This window comes from Schistocerca gregaria, unplaced genomic scaffold (assembly GCF_023897955.1).
Source record: "Schistocerca gregaria isolate iqSchGreg1 unplaced genomic scaffold, iqSchGreg1.2 ptg000818l, whole genome shotgun sequence".
Classification (NCBI taxonomy): Eukaryota; Metazoa; Arthropoda; class Insecta; order Orthoptera; family Acrididae; genus Schistocerca; species Schistocerca gregaria.
The window spans coordinates 153,217-170,124 of NW_026062185.1; the positions used below are offsets into that span (position 1 = coordinate 153,217).

Consider the following 16,908-nt stretch of genomic DNA (forward strand, 5'->3'; position numbering starts at 1 on the left):
TTGGCTATTGTAACCAGAACCTCTCTCTTTAGCTTGTATATCTCTCTTGCCTTATAATGTTCTAAAATCAGAACATTACCTTAAACGTTTGCAAAATTTTTATTCGCATCACTGAGTATGTACAGCACTACTAACCATATTACATAACTTTGTGTACGCCCTCCGCTGCCGCGTTATGATGAAAGGATGTATTACGTACATTTCAAATGCCGAGTACTGTCGCTATCTCTTATGCGGCGGCTTTTGAAGTACCACCGATTTTTGGTCTATCAAACAGTCTGAATCCTGGGAACCGCTGCTGGCGATGACGCTGTCCTTCGTACATTTGCTTCCAACATTAGCTTCTTCGCTGTTGCTAAATTCAAGCTTCGACTTGATTTTACTCCTGTGGCTGCGGGATAGGGACTTATGTGATTTGCTATCTCTTTTGTAAGGCTCTTCTGCGGCGCCTTTGGAGTTCGATTCCGCCTCTCTCGATGACAGCTGCTTTGAACTTTTCTTTTTGTAGATTTTTTTTTCCATTTCTGTCTCTTTTGATGCCGCCTTGACAGGGGCTTCTCGCTCACGATTGAGCGACGTGAAAGACTTGAACGGGTGATTCGCTTCCAAACTCGACGCGTCGATAGCCTCCAAATCTTCGGCATCCTTTTCATCATCTACAATTCGATTGCTGAAGTATCGCGTGTCTTGAGGACCAGATAGTGTGGGTACCAACGGAGGGGTCATATTAAGAAGTAGTGGCCAAGTGATTTTGCCAAAAAACGGGTGAGCTCGGATCTCTGTCGCGCCATGCTCCGATCCAAGCCTCTTTTTAGGATCATGTAGAAGCAACTTTCTAATCAAGTTCTTGCATTCTTTAGACACGCTCGAATGCTGACGGTCTGGAAATTTGAGCTGTGACTTTTCGATTTTGCTGAACGTATCATAACGATTGACTCCTCGAAACGGAGTAATTCCGTACAACATTTCGTACAAAAGAATGCCAAATGTCCACCAGTCTACAGACGCTCTATATCCCCTTCCCTTTATAACTTCTGGTGCTAAATATTCTTCAGTGCCGACAAAGCTATTGGTGACGAGCGATGGCTCGGCCACGAGTGCAACTGAATTCCCCATCATAGATTGAATTACGCGCACATTGACAGGCGTCACCGACGCCTTACACAAATCGAAATCAGTTAAACGTATGTGTCCACTCGCGTGCAGCAATATGTTCTCCGGCTTCAGATCTCGATAGATGAAGCCCATCATGTGCAAATACTCTAAGGCAAGTAGGACTTCTGCCGCATAAAACCGAATTTGGTCCTCTAAAATGATATAGGAGCGTTAAATCAGAACAGCTCCTATTTTATGTAAAAGTCAAGTCCTATAAATGTACCTGTCAGACACTTATTCGGTTGTGTCTATTGCAATCAATGCGAGCCGCCGTTAGTATATTTATCTGTCCGACGCACAAAATATTATAACACACACGCACACATGCGTATGTACATATCCCCACTTCTCCAGATAGATTTCATTCTTTGGTCCTTTTCTCCCCTTCGATGTGCGGTCAAACACAAACAAGCGCCGGAATTCACCTTTGCGATAGGGCTCTGTTGAGGGTCTCTTCCTGCAATCTCACATAACGCATGATTTTTTTTCCCCGCGAACACAGCGCGTAAAAGCGTTGTACAATAAAACCCGTACCTGGATTGTCCTATAAAACTCCCCGCCAGCACAGTAGTCCATGACAAAGTAAAGTCGCGACCGAGTTTGAAATGAGTAATACAAGTTCACAATGAAAGGGTGGTTCGCTGTTGCCAGGATTTCTCGTTCTGTTAATACACGCTTAACCTACGCGTGTTATAAGTACCGCGTGATTCCGTTAGGAGTGAGACATACGTTTGTGTCTTGTTAAAAGATGCTCTAATGGAGCTGGGGTGTGAAATCTGAGTCCCTTAATGCATTTTCATACCTTGTTCTTCTGAATCATCTCGTCCTGCTTAAGCACTTTCATCGCGAATAGTTTGTCTGTATTCTTCAGTCGAACTAGATAAACCTTGCCTACTCCTCCTCTTCCCAAAATTCGGATCTTCTGAAAGTCCTTCGGCCCTTTTGAGGCGAAAGTTTGTCTAATCTCATTGATATTTTTAAATGCTCCACTCTGCTCGTCATAAGCGTTTTGCAGTTGAAGTGGCAGACTTTCCAGCGAGCCCACATTTTTTTTGGACTTTCTATGGGCCTTGTCGACTTCATGACAACTATGGCTAGACATATTTTGAAATTGGGAGTGTCCGAAATATTAGAATGAAGGCGGCGCGACTTGCAAGAAAACTTAACGCAGGTGTTGGGATAGGGAGCCGCCAAATGCTCTAAGATTCAGACAGCTTTATAGCTGGTTGAACAAAATACTAAAAAGAGCATAAAAAAATATTCTTAGACAATTGTGTCATTCTTCTAGCCCGCTTATCAGACATAACTAGTTTACCGTCTTACAACTTTACTTATTCCCCATTTATTGCGAAATTGAAGTATCAGATTGTTAGCTGGCGACTGTACTGCCTAAATAAATGGCTGTTTTCTCTACCGACGTGAAATACACAACTCGTTTTCCGTCATGCTAGAAGTTATTCCTTTTTTCGACCGTCAATTTGTTCTCGTAGTACATTGGGGATCTACGGGAAGATGGCTGGTAATCGAGCAGGTGGCTCAACTCGTTTTTGGCTGGTCAGAAGAACGGCTGCGCTACAAACTTCTCTATGACTCCATGTCCGAGTCACGTGCATGCAAGATTGTCAGGGTCAGCGAAAAACAGTTTCTTAGAAGGCTTGTGAAGCTGGGTGCCGTCGGAGACTCGCGCGAATGGACTCACTTAGTTCACTTGCAAAGCATGAGTGCATTTCTGAAAAATTTTGCAAAACGCTCCAGATTCACTCTCTTTTATGACATCCTTACTCAGTTACAGTGGAAAAGGTATTGTTCGTGACCCCTTTTCTCCATATTCGCCCGTTAAATAACTCAGAATTGTCTCAGCAATCCACTCAAAAAGCGCACTCTGTCCCCCATGAGCAAAAAATACGTCGCTTCATTGCAAACTTGGAAGTGCGCCCATTGTCAAGAACCCCTCCCTTCAAGGTAACGTTCAATCGCGTGTCCAATGCGTCCACCTTGTCTTGTTTTGTACCCAACCTAACTCCGCTTTTTTCCAGGTTTGAAGTCGATCATCTGATCCCCTGGTCCGAAGGCGGAACGGATGATCTGGACAATCTACAGGCGCTCTGTCCAAATTGCCATGCACACAAAACGGAACTAGATAGACAAGTGATCAAGCACGAAAACTGGTTTTCTACTCCGGACAAAATTTCGAAAATGACTTCGCCCACGTACAGAGTATCTCCCAGTTTTTGTCACAAACCTGCGCCGCCACCTCTGATATCCCCTTTGCGTAGCCAATCTACAGCGTTAAATCCTGTGGGCTCTGAAAATGGCGACACCGCCTGTCGTTCGCCGCGACAGGCGTTATCTCCTGTGAGCGCGAACGCCCATCGCTCGATACCTATTTCACACAGTAAGACCCTCCCCTTCTACGCTCTTAGTGGTTCTGAGTCGAAATTGTACGTACCCCCCAAATAATTTGCTCTACATTTTCTCACGGGCGACTTATCAAAAAAAAAAAAATGACTTGTAGCAACAACTCCGACCCCTTCGTTATGATGACTCCCATTCGAAATCCTATCTCCGGTACATGCTCTACTCGACCATACGGGGACTCAAGTGCAGTCACGCCCGCCACCTCCAAGAAAAGCTGCTACTTCCCACTCAATTCCTGGAGCGATCAAAAGAGTAACTACGTAGACGATCTGCAAAAAAAACAGTCGCTCTCAAGACAGTCTAAAAAGTCCTACAGTGCTTACTAACTTTTATTACTATGTACCTATGTACGGTCGCCTTCGTCTGGTACCACAATACTGATGGCCACGTCGTCTCGGAAGGTTTTTGTATGTAACATAGACCCAGTTGTATATACGATTAAGAGACTCTTTTTTTTACCTTTACATGGATCAGTAAATCCCGCGAGTTTGGCTTTCGATGTTGCCGGCAGGGTCAGTGAACGTCCGCCTTCTTGTTTGACCAAGTTCTGAAGTGCTAAAGTAACGTCGATACAGTATTCTTCTCTGCCTAAGTCGCCGTAGGTAGCAGAAATGATCACCAAGCTCTGCTTTAACATTTCACCTTTGATTTCGATATGTATTCCCTCGTCCAACATGTCCTGGAGCAAAAGGGTCTCGATCGTCTCTAGCATCTCTTTGAGCCACAACGCGCAGATCCTTTCGCTTTCAAAATGTAAAGTTGCATCACAATCAGGATTGGTGCCCGTTTTGTCCCAGATATAAATGCTCCTTCTGTGCTTTTTCTTAGAGATGACACCAACGTTCTTCAACATAAAATGCTCTATATAAATGTATGGGGGTGGCGCGCCGTTTTTGGACGCTCTCGCAACGACCAGCATGTTATTGAACAAGAAGCACTTTGTCCAAATTTTTTCCCCTCGTTCAAGCTGCAAAAACTCCTCGGTGATGTAGATGCTGGCATTGTCGGACAACAGCTGCGAGACCCTTTGCTGGGAGGGGCCCATTTGCGCGTAAACAGCCTGCAATCGCTTATTGTTGTCGAATTTTCGTTTCTGCTCGTTGATGGTTGCGCAAAGCTCATTTACGCGCTCCAACGCCTCAACGAGCGCGTTGTAATCGAAGTAGACTGCATCGGCGTAACTGATCAGCTGTTTCAGAAGCAATACGTATCGAGGTATCCTCTGAACCGGCATGACGAGCAGAGCGAGCAGATTCAGGAGCTGCTGAGACACTTCGATGCATTTATTTTCAAGCTCTACGTATCTTGGATCTTGATGAAGTCTGCTCAGTAGCTCGGTGACACTGTCAAAATTAATTATGTAATCTGAATATACAAGCATGTCGTCCGCGTATTTGATGAAAACCTCGCTGAAAGTTTTTTTTGGCCATTGTTCCAAACAAGTTCGGAACTCGGACACCAGTTTTTTGGAAAGTGTGTATATAGGATCCAGCTTGGAAAATATAGTGTTGATCTCATCGTATGTCAAAACCGGATTTCTCAACTCCAACTGGGCTCGGTACGGAATGTAAAAATACCTGTAAACGATCTCGATTGACTCCATATAGCTGACTTCTGTATCGTAAATTTCCTTCGAAACGCACAAAAAGTGATTCAACTTGTCTTCTGCTATTTCCTTCTTTTTCAGTTCTATCTGCGCAACCAAATGCCTGCGTATAACTCGTTGTAAATACTCGATTTTCTCCGAGTTGTAGCGACTCAGGTCGACCTTCCCGACATCCGGTGCAGGCGGCACGGGAAGCGCCCGGTCGACCGGTCTAGGCGGCAAAGAAGGCACCTTGGACGGCTCTTCTGTCCGCACTGGAGTACACGGCGTTTCTCGAGGTACCCTGGGCGCTTCCGTTTCAGATTTGAGGACAGACAGAACTCTCGCGCCATCGGTGGTGCCCTGTCCGAAGAGTTTGATTTCCTCCAGCTGGTTGATCAGATGCTTCGTCTGTACATGGACGGCCGTCGCCCTCTTCATCACTATGATAAACTCTGGCTTTCGGTACAGCGGCAAGTCGCGATCCAAGGAGTCGCTGTTCGTTACCAATTTGTGCGAAATGGATATGAACAACCTCACGCACTCGGTTAGGTTATTGATGTTTGTAGAAATAGAGGCGTGAACTTGCTCATTAATGTTCAAAACGTTCCTTTGGATTACTGTTTTGAGCGTGTGCTGTGTTTTGTCCAAGTGCGCCAGAAGGTCGTTGAAGAACATCCTTTCGTCAGAATTAGTTACGGCCAGCTGGCTGCTAAACTGAGACACTAAATTGGTTATTCGCAATATGTTAGAAGTGACGACTTTGGCCGTGTCGATAAGTGCCGAGTAAAAACTGCCATGCAGCCGCTTTTGCTGTTCTGAAAACCTGATGGTCTTTTCTTCTTTGGTGAGAGGCTGTTTCGCCTGAGGAGTTCCCAACTTTGTTCGATCCTCTAACCGGTCTTGTCTCATCTCTATAGCCTTCTCGTCTTTAAGCAGATTGCCCTGAATCTCGAAGTCATTTCTCCAACTTTCGATCAATTCGTCGTTGTTGACAACAGACAGTGGCGAAACAATTGATTTCTCGGCGACAGATGAACGAGATTCTCGGTTTGGTGCTCGGCTGCTTTTCGAACTTTGTGACGCTTTTTCTATCTCCATCTGGCGCATAAATATGTTGTGATTGTTGACGTCAGGCAATTGCGGAATGCTCAACTTTCCGGAGACAGATGCGTGGCGTTCTTGGTTCAGCGCTCGGTTACTTCTCGAACTTTCTTGCGACGTTTCTTCCAGTTTCATTTGCTGCATGAATAGATTGTGTTGCGCGTTGTTCACCTCACGATATACGTCTCGAGGTTTCGAATCTCTTTCTTCCGCGCTTTTTTTACCCTGCGACTGGTCCTGTGAAGCAGTCGACTTCGTCGACGATGAGGAGGGTTGCTGACTAACGCGAAGCGTTTCCGGTGACTTTCGGCGTTGAGGGTCCTCCTGCTTCGAGATACCATCTTCGTGCGAAAGTGCAGCTCGAGCCGGCTCTGATTTCAAATGGTCCGGAATTCGAGCAGCGGGATTCAGGTTCGCATAGCTTGGTCCGGGGCAGAGGCTCGCATCACCTGTGCTGCCCGATGCACCATCTTGCGTCCGATCGGTGCGGCTTTGGTAGAAGTTGAAAGGTCGGTTCTGGTTCTGAACTGCGACAGGGGGGCTAGAAAAGGTGCGCTGGAGAGGTACGTTACTCGTCACGCGACCAGAATCCATCCATCTAAACGAATTCTGGCCCCCGAGTTGGGAACCTACATCTTCATACCGCGGCGGATACTGATGACCATTTAAATCCAAGTTTCTCGAGGACCGAAACGTAGCTGTCGAATACGGATAGCGCCTATCTTGATCAGGATTTTTTGTGTATGAGGTATTACTGAGCTGGCGTGGATAAACGGTCACGGGCGACACAGGTCGACGCGTATCCTCAATGAAAGAAACAGGTCTATAGGCGTCGGCAGAATTGAAGGTCGGTTCGTTCGAGACATAAGACGCTGCAGCCGGTTGGCAAAAACTAGCAGGATCCGACGCTTGCGAGGGACACCCGTCGAGAAACGACGAAACACCGCTATTGCCAGGCCAGGACGGGTTGGCAGCTTGGTACGTCACGGGCTGACCAGACGGCGCAAACATGGGCCTGGCATCAGCGGGAGCATTGACAGAAGTGCATATGACATAATTCTGATTCACGTTATCCGCCAGGCTGTTGGGCGTCGGAGCTACGTTGACATGCGTTGGTGCCGGCGCAACGCCGCTATACAAAGGGCCGGGTGCCTGATACAGCAGAGGTGGCTGAACCTGCGGGTTTTGGATAACGTATGATTGACCAAGGTTCGCATAACTAGGATTGACAGTACTGTATATTGGATTAGACAGAACAGATCGGGAAATGTGTTCTGATTTCACTACAGGAGTTACATTTACGTTCAAATTCTCTATGGGGGGCGCTTTCAAGCGCGTTCGGCAAATTGACGGTCCAAAGGGTTAGAAATCAACAAAGGAGGTCACGCGCATAAAAGACAAGATAAAGAAGGGCTGGCTGAAGAGCAGAACGCTCTCTCAAAGCGGATCTGACGCCCTCCTGCGGCATTTAAAAAAACCCGTAATAATTCAGCATTTAAGTCGCATCGCGAATTGTATTTTTCTACGAACCATAATAGTACGGGAATTGCATTGACGTATTTATTCTATCTTACGGATATCCTATATGCTTGCATTGGACAAAAGAAAGCAGAATTAGCAACTGAAACATTTGTTTCTATAAAAACATTTAAAACACTATTGCTGAAACATCTTAGCGCTCGAATAATTAGGCACCTGACTCTGTCAATTCTGTTAATCAAACGAAACGACGATTAGGTGACTGTAAGTAGGTATAGCGGTGCTTTGCGTGTGCACGCGGATCAACTGAAATCAATTCTGTATTCGAATTTCTGGTACAGAATAGATTTTGAAAAAGCGACATTTATTCTCAAGCCACGGGCTCGAGCAAAATGCGTTCTTATACTTGGCCCCGCGAATGACTAGAACATAGTAATGCTGGAGCAAAGCGTCTGAATTTTGTTAGCGGGCGTCGCGCTTTTGTGTGGTTGTAATTTAACTATCAAAAGAAGTTGACACACAGCCACCAAATATCTGACGCTCATCTGCGCACAAAACACACGTCGTGCTCGCGCCAGCACACATACTTCGGTTAGAGCTGCCCCGGACCTCGCGTCGAATTTGTTTTTCACATTGAATCTGAAGAGCAATTTAATTGGTAAGTTGCAGTCACAGCACTTTTCGAAATTACTCACCTGCCACCCAACGGGGAGCGATTACCGAGAAAATTATACCGAGGCACCTGAGCAAAAACAGAAACTCTACATCGATCAGATACCAGCCGTTAATAAATTTTTAACGCGCAGAACTTTTGTCAGGTACGTTTTAGACCAACTTAATAAACACATAGATCGAAAAGTATTTCCTACCACCTATAGAGTGACCAACCGAAGACAGAGTAATCAGCGTAAGATACGTATAATTCAAAGCGACATGACCGCTAATGTCTTGAAGACACAAATAGGGTTCTCCGTGCTGAAAGCGCTCTAAAAGCGGGGAGCCGCTGACACATTCATACCAGCTTTCAGATCCGATCGTAGGATGAAGCCTAGCGCGCTGTCCACACGACAGCCGCTTCAATTACAAATCAATCTGATACACACCTGCGCACATAATCCCCCACCTTTCAATCAAATCACTCGCACATGAATGCGGTTCGCGACTCTGGAATTCGCCTGGCGCCTACCGCAGCGGATGTCCGTGTCGAGACCAGCAACTGGCCTATCCTGAACAGTTCAACCGACCAGAGGCGGAATCATGTGTTATTCGCCACCCATGCCAATCAGTCCCGCTATACACACTGCCGGGGTGCCCCCAGCACAAAGTTTTTTCATTAAGACTGATCCCTTGCTCAAAAAACAAGGACCTCACAATTCATTGCTTCTAAGTTCATTTTATTCAGCCGCGTCGTACACTCTTTTTTCACTCAGAAAGCGGTTTTATTCTGTATAAAACAGCTAGACCCACTGGTTTCTGTTGAGCAATACAATGTTCATAGGCTTAGGTAGTCAACTAGCTCAGCAGAACATATATTTAGTCCAACCAGCGGATAATTTAGGCACCGTGTAGTTTGATGTAATCCTTGCTGACGATACCCTCCGACACAAGAAAATCAGCACATTCCTGACGATGGTCACCTTGAAGTTGAAGCACTAAACCGTGTTCCTCGTCCTCTACCACACATCCATTACAACAGAATATCTTGAGAAGATCAGGGTTAGACCAATGTTGACGTGCACAGCCCCCCCGGCTCACTCTCTCGAACAGGGGTACACTCTATACACACAAAACGCACTTTCTTGCAAGCCTTTAGAATGCGCCCGTGGTCAAGGTCGTCGGCAAGCCCTTGAATGGTAGTAAGCGTCTTGCGGGTATTTCTCTGTTGAACGCGTATATCTTGTGACATTCAAAGGGGCGTGCGGAGAACGAGTAAGACAAAATTTATAATGTCAGACAACTGTGACAAGCAGCCACAACTGTATCACTGGCAGCAGTACATACGAACATAACCTTGGCCTTGGCCGCCAAGTTCCGAATCTAATTCAGCATCCGCGAAGGGATCTAGGTCGCAAGGGGTGTAAGTTGGTCTCACTCATACAAATAAAGACGCAGAACGCGCGCCGACGTCCTTTACGCGCCAAACTTTCACATCACTTACCTTTCTTATCAAGATTGAGTATTGCGGAACTCATGTATCCCGCAGACGATGTGAGTGATATCAGTCGACTGAGAGGATAATGAACGTGAATGACGTTTTTTTTTTTTTTAACTAATGATGTGTGTATTCGAGTGTACGTAGATAGTAAGCGTCTTATTTCATATTCCTAATATATACATTTAGCTACACAGCTTATCTATATTCATTTGTATATTTGTACTAAGATGCTTGGTCGTTACAAGCTGAACCTTTAAACAAATTATATTTAATAATTTGCGATACAACGGCGTTGATCTGTTCAACGCTTGTCTTGTTACAATTTTTTGCAATTTCTTTTAATTGTGTTTCTTTAGTGTTCAGAGTGAAACGTGTAGTTTGTGCCAAACATGTTTTGGCCTGATTCAGCTTTTCAGCCAAGTCATTGAATTGAGCCGTTGCGAAGTCCTTGTTCAAAATGTTTGGCGACGTGGATAGAGAGTTGACCCAGTATTTATTCCACAACAGGTCTAAAAGCCTTCTGTCTAAAGAGCTTTTAAACAATATTATTTCGAGTTGGTAATAGTACTTGCTGTGAACACCAAAATCCTCAATTTTTTCTAAAGGGATACTTTGGTATTCACTTGATCCTTCACTTGTAAACTTATAAGTTTTAGGGTATGTGCGAAAGGCACCTATTTCAACTTTACCGGATGAAATTGTGCGGATAGGATCGATCACAACAGCAACCCAAGGATCCTGAAACTGCTGGTTTTGCATTTGAGTATTTACGTCTATACCCGATAACCAACAACCGTAGCCGGGATGTGAGTGATACCAGCCTACTGCATTTTCAGTACGGCTCACCTGTGTGGAGGATATGCAGAAAGTTAGATAAGCTACGAGATAAGCTGATCGAGTGTAAATGAGGCTTTAGATTGTTGTTTGGTTGTTACCTTTTGACTCATGTTTAGGTGTTGAAACATGTACTCATAGGCCTCAGCACCAGCGTTAACTCTGACTTCGGTAGCCTCAACGGGTAATGGAAATGAGTCCATAATCACAAAGCCATTGGGCTCCAGACGTCCCTGCATGATACCCATGACTTCCAAGCTTCCTCCAGATTTAGCGTGCATGACCTACGAAGGTAATTGGCCATTATTCGATTAACGAGGATTAGGAACAGAGAGGCAATGCCCTTGACGAAAGCTATCGAAAAACATTCTTGGCAGTACCATTTTTAGAAGTGCTACCGCAGAAATCTTACAACACTTGAAATAGTGCGGACTAGAACATTGAATTTATTGTATCTGTCAATATACCATTGATGCCATCGAGGGTGAGTACTGTGATACGACGTACTCATTCCACCAAGGCGCTTCTTGTACTGTCCGACTATAAGCCTCTTCATCATAAAAATAAATGTCATCTGCCTTTAAGGTCACAACTTCATTCTCATCTTGCCACTTTGAGAAATTCTTTTCAGAGTCTTGAAATTCCATAACTCCTAGCTATACAGACCAAGATAAAGCGGATTTCAAAAAACATTCAGCTATAATTATGCTTTTTCACATCTCTTATCGGATGATTTTTTAAAAAATTTATTACAAATGACTAACCTTGCTACACAGATCGGCCTGTTTCTACAAATACAATTTAGCTGTGTTTTATTCAACGTATTTGCCTACCCTCAGGAGGGCAAACATAGGCCCGGGTATCCTCCATGCTATCCAGCTATTGCTTAGGCTTAGTTGCCTCACCTGTCAAATCGGTTCATAGTTTCGGCTGTTGTACCAGAGAGTGGAGTTAGAGAGATGTACACACATTCATTAAAGTGTGTACTTCAAACCACCTGCTCTTGATTCTTACTTTTGCGCAGCTCTGCAAGTAGCCGATACATACAGTGAAATCCGTCAAGTGTACATCACTATCTGCGTTTAGGGCTTAGAGTGTGGGGCGGTACTATAGTGTTCAGTACATTGGCCTAATTACCGCGGTGGCCACATCTTACCCAGCATCAAAAAACCTCAGATTCCTCTCCATCAGCCGTCCTAAGACTCATTTAGACAACTCTTGATATCTTATATGTTGATAACTTTAACATGGGCGTCCGCAATGCAAGCGTTCGTAGCGCATCGTTTGTGTTCGCCTTGTATTGCCCTCAGTCCACCTTTAGCTGCACTGAGCACCAATTTCTTTTTCCAGAGATTCAATATGATCTCCGAGGTTAAAAACAAGTTCCTGCTGATAGAAAACAAGCCATATGTAGATTCTTCTGCACTTGGACCAAACCTAAAAAAAACTTGTTATCATCATCCACTACATTTTACAAAATACGTGTCAAAATGTACGCGCAACATACCTCTTTTTCACTATGCGCCCGGTCGCTCGTTGCACCCCACCCAGTAGCGTGTACCCTGCATTCCAAATTTCTGCATTAACAGCAGCTATCGCCTCAATTCCAGCCGCGGTTACACACCCGACGTCTTTGAGCCAATAAAGGAGGACATTGTCACTTCGTCTACCGCTATTTCGCAATATTTTTCTTGCAGTGCCTACGGTGCACTCTCCCAACTTCTGAGATGCCTCTTCCGTTGCTGATGCAAGGGCTTTAGAGAGACTCACCGTAGCGAGGCCAGCATTGCTGAGCACATCAATAGAAGTCGATAATGGTCTCGGGATTACTATCGGCTCATCGAAGTCTCTCACGGTATTCAGTATTATACATCCACTTCTAGAGTAGGGTTATTATTTCAGTATGGTCAAGCAAAAAATTACATGTGCTCATAGAGCCACATCCACGGGCTAAATGCACATCAAGCGTAGACACGCACCTCTCTATACCACTATCTAGATAGACAGATGATCTCTTGATAGTTTTGGAAGCGATATTTTTTATCTCTTCAATCACATTGCAAATTTTCTCGGAAGTCCTTTGTTTCAACACGTCATTATTGACTATTTGAAGATCGATTCTTCGAAAAAGTTGAACATTTCCATAGGTTATAATCCTGCAGTATCTGCTAATTTTTGCATCGAATAGCTGGATCTCAGATAGGGAACCCTCGCACTCGGCATCCTGCGGGAAAGACAGGCCATAAAACTCGCTCTTTGATAAGGGAAAAATGTAACGGCCTGGGGAGACATTCAAGACAGGGGTGTTTTCGTAAATTGGACAGATTACTAGTTCACCAACGCGTAAAACACCCTGGGCCAGCATATCACCATTGTGAGCTACAGGAGGGACCAATCGAAGCAACTGAGTATCACTTTGGGTGATAAATTTGCATTGTTTAGTCGAGTCTATCCGATACCACGAAACCCCTTTTAGATCTAAATCGAGATCATAGACAGCATTGCCATATGAATAGCATTGAGTAGGCAATACAGTCAAAATGTCTGGTTCTATACTTTTTAGGCGCGTAGAAGAGATTTGGGTACCACAGACAATTCTGTGATTTTCGGCTTTTAGTTGTTCTAAATTGGGCCAATTAGGATAATCTGAAGACGTAATTAACACATGTGTAACCTGTAGCGTATACGTACTTGAAGACAATTCAAATAAAATAAGGGCTTGTCGATATACACGCGCTGCGGTTTTCAGGTCACCTTTAGTTTCGAGTTGAAGTGCTTGACTCAAAACAGTCGAGGCGTGATCAACTAAGGCACCTAATGCTTTTTGACTACTTGCGGAATTCATTTTAAATGTTATTAGGATCAATTAGCAGTTTGGCAACTCAAAGGTACCCACAATCCCAATATAGAAGAAATTAGAAAATTCTAAATTTGTTATTAATAACTTATGGACACTGCCTACCAATGGCAAACAAACACAATAAGAACAGCTACAGGTATGACATTAGTCACTGGACACACTACTAGGTAAAAAGTCTGCCTATTAGAATAATTTTTTCTAGACAAAACTGTTGTAAACATTAGGAAGCAGATAGTGATATATGTTACAATGGTAACGTTTTTTTTATACGGTATTTGAGCCACTAATATATGTCAATTATCAGATGTAAATACAGGTAAACCTGTTCCGTCTGACACTTCTGAAGATAAAGAAAGCTGTCCTGACTGTTCAGTTGGTCAATTCAAATGCTACAAAGGAACTCCTAATGATAGAGAAGGCCATTACTACAGAAGGCAACCGCTTTCTGAGACCTCCGAGGTTGTCAGAATGCACTATAATTCTCGAAAAAATAACACCAGGAAACTTAGGCAGTCTTCCCCTATTATCGCCCTTCGGTCCTTTAATAACTGGGTAAAAACCGTGCTTATTCACATAGTACTCGAAATGTACTCTGCACGAGGAAAAATTGTTCAATATGTGCTAGACCTTGCTGGTGGAAAAGGGGGCGATTTAGGTAAATGGAATAAGGCTTTTATTAGACATCTAGTTTTGATTGACGTTGCCAGTTCTTCTGTCGAGCATGCATTAGAGCGTTACAACGATATGAATGAGCCGTCATTTAGCGCGGAATTCGTTGTTTCGGACTGTGGGAAACCTGGGCTTGCTAGTTACTTGTCGAAACTACCTTTTTTTTTTGACGTAGTCTCGTGCCAGTTTGCTTTACACTATTTTTTTGAGAGCGAAGAAAGAACAAAGACCTTTATGAACCATGTCTCGTCAAAATTATCTCCAGGAGGTTTTTTTTTCTGTACGTTTCCGGATGCTAGAGTCATCGAGGAGAGAATGAAGAGCGGAAGAAACAGGTTTGGAAATGAAATATATGAGGTATTTTTTGATGATGAGAACGTGCAGTTCAAAAAATTTGGTACAAAATATACTTTCAAGTTGAAAGATGCTGTAGACTGTATTCCAGAATATGTTGTAGACCTTGAAACACTGAAGGAATTGGCAGCAGATCGGGATATGGACTTGGTTTATGAGGCCAATTTTCAAGAGTTTTTCGAATCTAACAAGTGTACAGAACTGGGTGAACCGTTACTGTTTCGAATGAACGTATCTCCAGACATACGCTATGTTGATCCAATTTCCTGGGAAATGGCTACATTTTATTGCACAGCCATTTTTCAAAAAAGAAGTGATTGTGAGATTTTTCAACCTGGTGTGAGAAAGATATCTAAAGACGAGATTGTTATTATCGAAGATTAGAGTTGTGTTCATGTGTCATCAACAGTGATCCCGGATCAAATCTCTGGGTTTATTATTTATTGGCTATATAGAGAGATATTCAAATAAATACCCAATCCATGATTGACATACTTGCTTCTCGTTACGCTTTGTAGATATTTCCAGTTTAGTGAAATTTGTTGACAAGATGATTTCTTGTCCTTCAACATTATTAATTTTGCACTTTACTATTAGATCGAGGAGTGTTTTGATAGAGGTTAATTCACCAAGTAGTATCAGCGAACTTTAATTCATTTATTCTTTAAAATAACGGACAATTGCAGTGAATCGATAGCTCAGATCGGTAAAGAAGGCTAATATGGATGATAATAATAATTTACTACAGAATTCGACATGGTTTTGATCCTTAACTCATTAGCGTATTTTTGATTAACTATGACACAGTTCGAAAAATCAAATGATACGCTCTTGTTGCAAGCATCTCTATTAGCAAAAGAGCATTATTAAACTCAAATCTTGCTTGATTATAGGTCCATCTCGGTTGAAACGTTGACTAGAGACTTATACGGGGTTTATTAACACAAACTGACGCTACTACAGAAAGAACCGTAGCACCAACTTATGCCCTAATTACCACGAATAATACCAATTGAAGACAATTTTTAAATTGAGTTAGATAGCTACGCTTTGTGCTAACTTTAAAATAGGGTTTCACCTATTCTTCTTCAGTCTTTCACTTGTTTCAAAAAAATGTAAACAATGTTTTTCAGTCAACACTATATTAGCAGATCAGTCAAACCGCCGCATGTAATCGAGCAGAAAATGGGGAATCGCGTTTAAGATGTAAAAAGAGAATGCTGCTTGCGGCGCGTGGTAACCTAACATGTCTAATTAGACGACTAGTTTTCATAATGTTTTTATGGCCTTTGGTCCTATAGCATACAATTTTTTAAAATCACCTCTTATTTTTGCTATTAATAATGGCCTTATTTTTACAAAAATGGAAAGTTGCATAGCACCTGCGTTTTGCCTATTAGACCAGAAAAGTTAATTGCCAAATCTGCAACCAACTACACAACTTTTAAAATTTTCTATTAACACGTTTGCAGGATTTTAAATTTATATTTCACTTTTTGATGCTTTCTTCAAGCACTCAGTGTCCACCGTACCCTGCTTATGTTTATTTCCTTTTAGAAGACTATAGTACCTTGCCAACTAGGGATCAGCTAGGATGGTACTTTTCTAAGTTATTCCCTTTTTTGTATCCCGTGGAGGTAAGATATCCTCAGACTTTCGAATTGACAAGTTCAACTCGCTTATATGTAAGTCTATACACACAAAAAGGCTGACTATATACTGATATTAATTATAGTTCACCAATGATAATTTATGCCTTTTACATTGCGTATACGATGACAATCGTATCTGTGGCCTGTCTGCTTCTCCTGATAACAGTGTATTAATTCCTATAATCGAAGCAAGCAAGTCTGGCGAACGTAATGTGTGCATCAATGGAGAATCAATAGATACTCACCAAGAATTCCAACATATTTTTCTAAATACTTTAAGATGGCAAAACGTCCATAACGCAGAATTTGAAACTCTTTCTGAAAACAGAGCACAGGCTCCCGACGACTTTAGTGGAAACACAATAACTTGGAGTAGCCAGCTTCGTAGCATTTGCCTTGAAACCAAAATCGCTGTTTTTTCTTGTAAATATCGAATTGTTTTTTTACTTAATATCTCTTCCTCGTTGATGCGTGTAGATCCGTTCGCGGAGAAAACTCTGTTTGAAAGAGTTTTTTCTTCTGTTTCTAGTATTCTCTTGTTTTTGTTGGAACCTATTCGATTCAAGGGATCTGCGCTTCAATTTCATCCCCAGATTTATGTCACCATCCTTATACACAGTAGCTTTCCAGAAGCATTTAAATG

At 43.1% G+C, this 16,908-nt stretch overlaps 7 protein-coding genes across 12 annotated transcripts; 2 read left to right on the forward strand and 5 right to left on the reverse strand.

Annotated features, from left to right (window-relative positions):
* Positions 1-2: 2 nt before the first annotated feature.
* On the reverse strand, positions 3-2,367 carry LOC126322605 (uncharacterized). 2 transcript variants are annotated; one of them, XM_049994479.1, is made up of 5 exons: positions 1,958-2,282; positions 1,690-1,836; positions 1,379-1,403; positions 200-1,307; positions 3-79 (listed from the first exon to the last, which is right to left on the reverse strand). In XM_049994479.1, exons 1-4 carry the CDS (start codon positions 2,255-2,257, stop codon positions 223-225), a joined length of 1,557 nt encoding a protein of 518 aa, XP_049850436.1. In that variant the 5' UTR covers positions 2,258-2,282; the 3' UTR covers positions 3-79; positions 200-222. The 2 variants fall into 2 exon arrangements, with proteins under 2 accessions (XP_049850436.1, XP_049850437.1); XM_049994480.1 differs by having other exon boundaries at positions 47-1,307; positions 1,958-2,367.
* A 57-nt stretch (positions 2,368-2,424) lies between these two features.
* LOC126322603 (uncharacterized) lies at positions 2,425-4,346 on the forward strand. The gene is made up of 4 exons (XM_049994477.1): positions 2,425-2,955; positions 3,016-3,117; positions 3,192-3,596; positions 3,671-4,346. The coding sequence occupies exons 1-4, from the start codon at positions 2,600-2,602 to the stop codon at positions 3,897-3,899; spliced, it is 1,092 nt and encodes a 363-aa protein (XP_049850434.1). The 5' UTR covers positions 2,425-2,599; the 3' UTR covers positions 3,900-4,346.
* Positions 3,870-8,471, reverse strand: LOC126322602 (rac guanine nucleotide exchange factor JJ-like). 5 transcript variants are annotated; one of them, XM_049994476.1, is made up of 4 exons: positions 7,958-8,075; positions 7,793-7,850; positions 7,559-7,587; positions 3,887-7,496 (listed from the first exon to the last, which is right to left on the reverse strand). In XM_049994476.1, the coding sequence occupies exon 4, from the start codon at positions 7,271-7,273 to the stop codon at positions 3,917-3,919; it is 3,357 nt and encodes a 1,118-aa protein (XP_049850433.1). In that variant the 5' UTR covers positions 7,274-7,496; positions 7,559-7,587; positions 7,793-7,850; positions 7,958-8,075; the 3' UTR covers positions 3,887-3,916. The 5 variants fall into 5 exon arrangements, with proteins under 5 accessions (XP_049850431.1, XP_049850429.1, XP_049850432.1 ...); XM_049994474.1 differs by having other exon boundaries at positions 3,870-7,587; positions 7,958-8,062; XM_049994475.1 differs by having other exon boundaries at positions 3,885-7,587; positions 7,793-7,843; positions 7,958-8,065.
* A 643-nt stretch (positions 8,472-9,114) lies between these two features.
* Positions 9,115-9,974, reverse strand: LOC126322545 (eukaryotic translation initiation factor 1-like). The gene is made up of 4 exons (XM_049994405.1): positions 9,900-9,974; positions 9,743-9,802; positions 9,537-9,637; positions 9,115-9,442 (listed from the first exon to the last, which is right to left on the reverse strand). Exons 1-4 carry the CDS (start codon positions 9,931-9,933, stop codon positions 9,296-9,298), a joined length of 342 nt encoding a protein of 113 aa, XP_049850362.1. The 5' UTR covers positions 9,934-9,974; the 3' UTR covers positions 9,115-9,295.
* A 134-nt stretch (positions 9,975-10,108) lies between these two features.
* On the reverse strand, positions 10,109-11,380 carry LOC126322525 (COP9 signalosome complex subunit 5-like). The gene is made up of 4 exons (XM_049994378.1): positions 11,238-11,380; positions 11,111-11,162; positions 10,832-11,014; positions 10,109-10,742 (listed from the first exon to the last, which is right to left on the reverse strand). The coding sequence occupies exons 1-4, from the start codon at positions 11,375-11,377 to the stop codon at positions 10,119-10,121; spliced, it is 999 nt and encodes a 332-aa protein (XP_049850335.1). The 5' UTR covers positions 11,378-11,380; the 3' UTR covers positions 10,109-10,118.
* Positions 11,381-11,433: 53 nt separating this feature from the next.
* Positions 11,434-13,833, reverse strand: LOC126322526 (uncharacterized). Its single transcript, XM_049994379.1, has 4 exons — positions 13,422-13,833; positions 12,710-13,352; positions 12,238-12,609; positions 11,434-12,167 (listed from the first exon to the last, which is right to left on the reverse strand). The coding sequence occupies exons 1-4, from the start codon at positions 13,573-13,575 to the stop codon at positions 11,957-11,959; spliced, it is 1,380 nt and encodes a 459-aa protein (XP_049850336.1). The 5' UTR covers positions 13,576-13,833; the 3' UTR covers positions 11,434-11,956.
* On the forward strand, positions 13,667-15,103 carry LOC126322527 (uncharacterized). The gene is made up of 2 exons (XM_049994380.1): positions 13,667-13,726; positions 13,895-15,103. The coding sequence occupies exons 1-2, from the start codon at positions 13,678-13,680 to the stop codon at positions 14,995-14,997; spliced, it is 1,152 nt and encodes a 383-aa protein (XP_049850337.1). The 5' UTR covers positions 13,667-13,677; the 3' UTR covers positions 14,998-15,103.
* Positions 15,104-16,908: the final 1,805 nt, after the last annotated feature.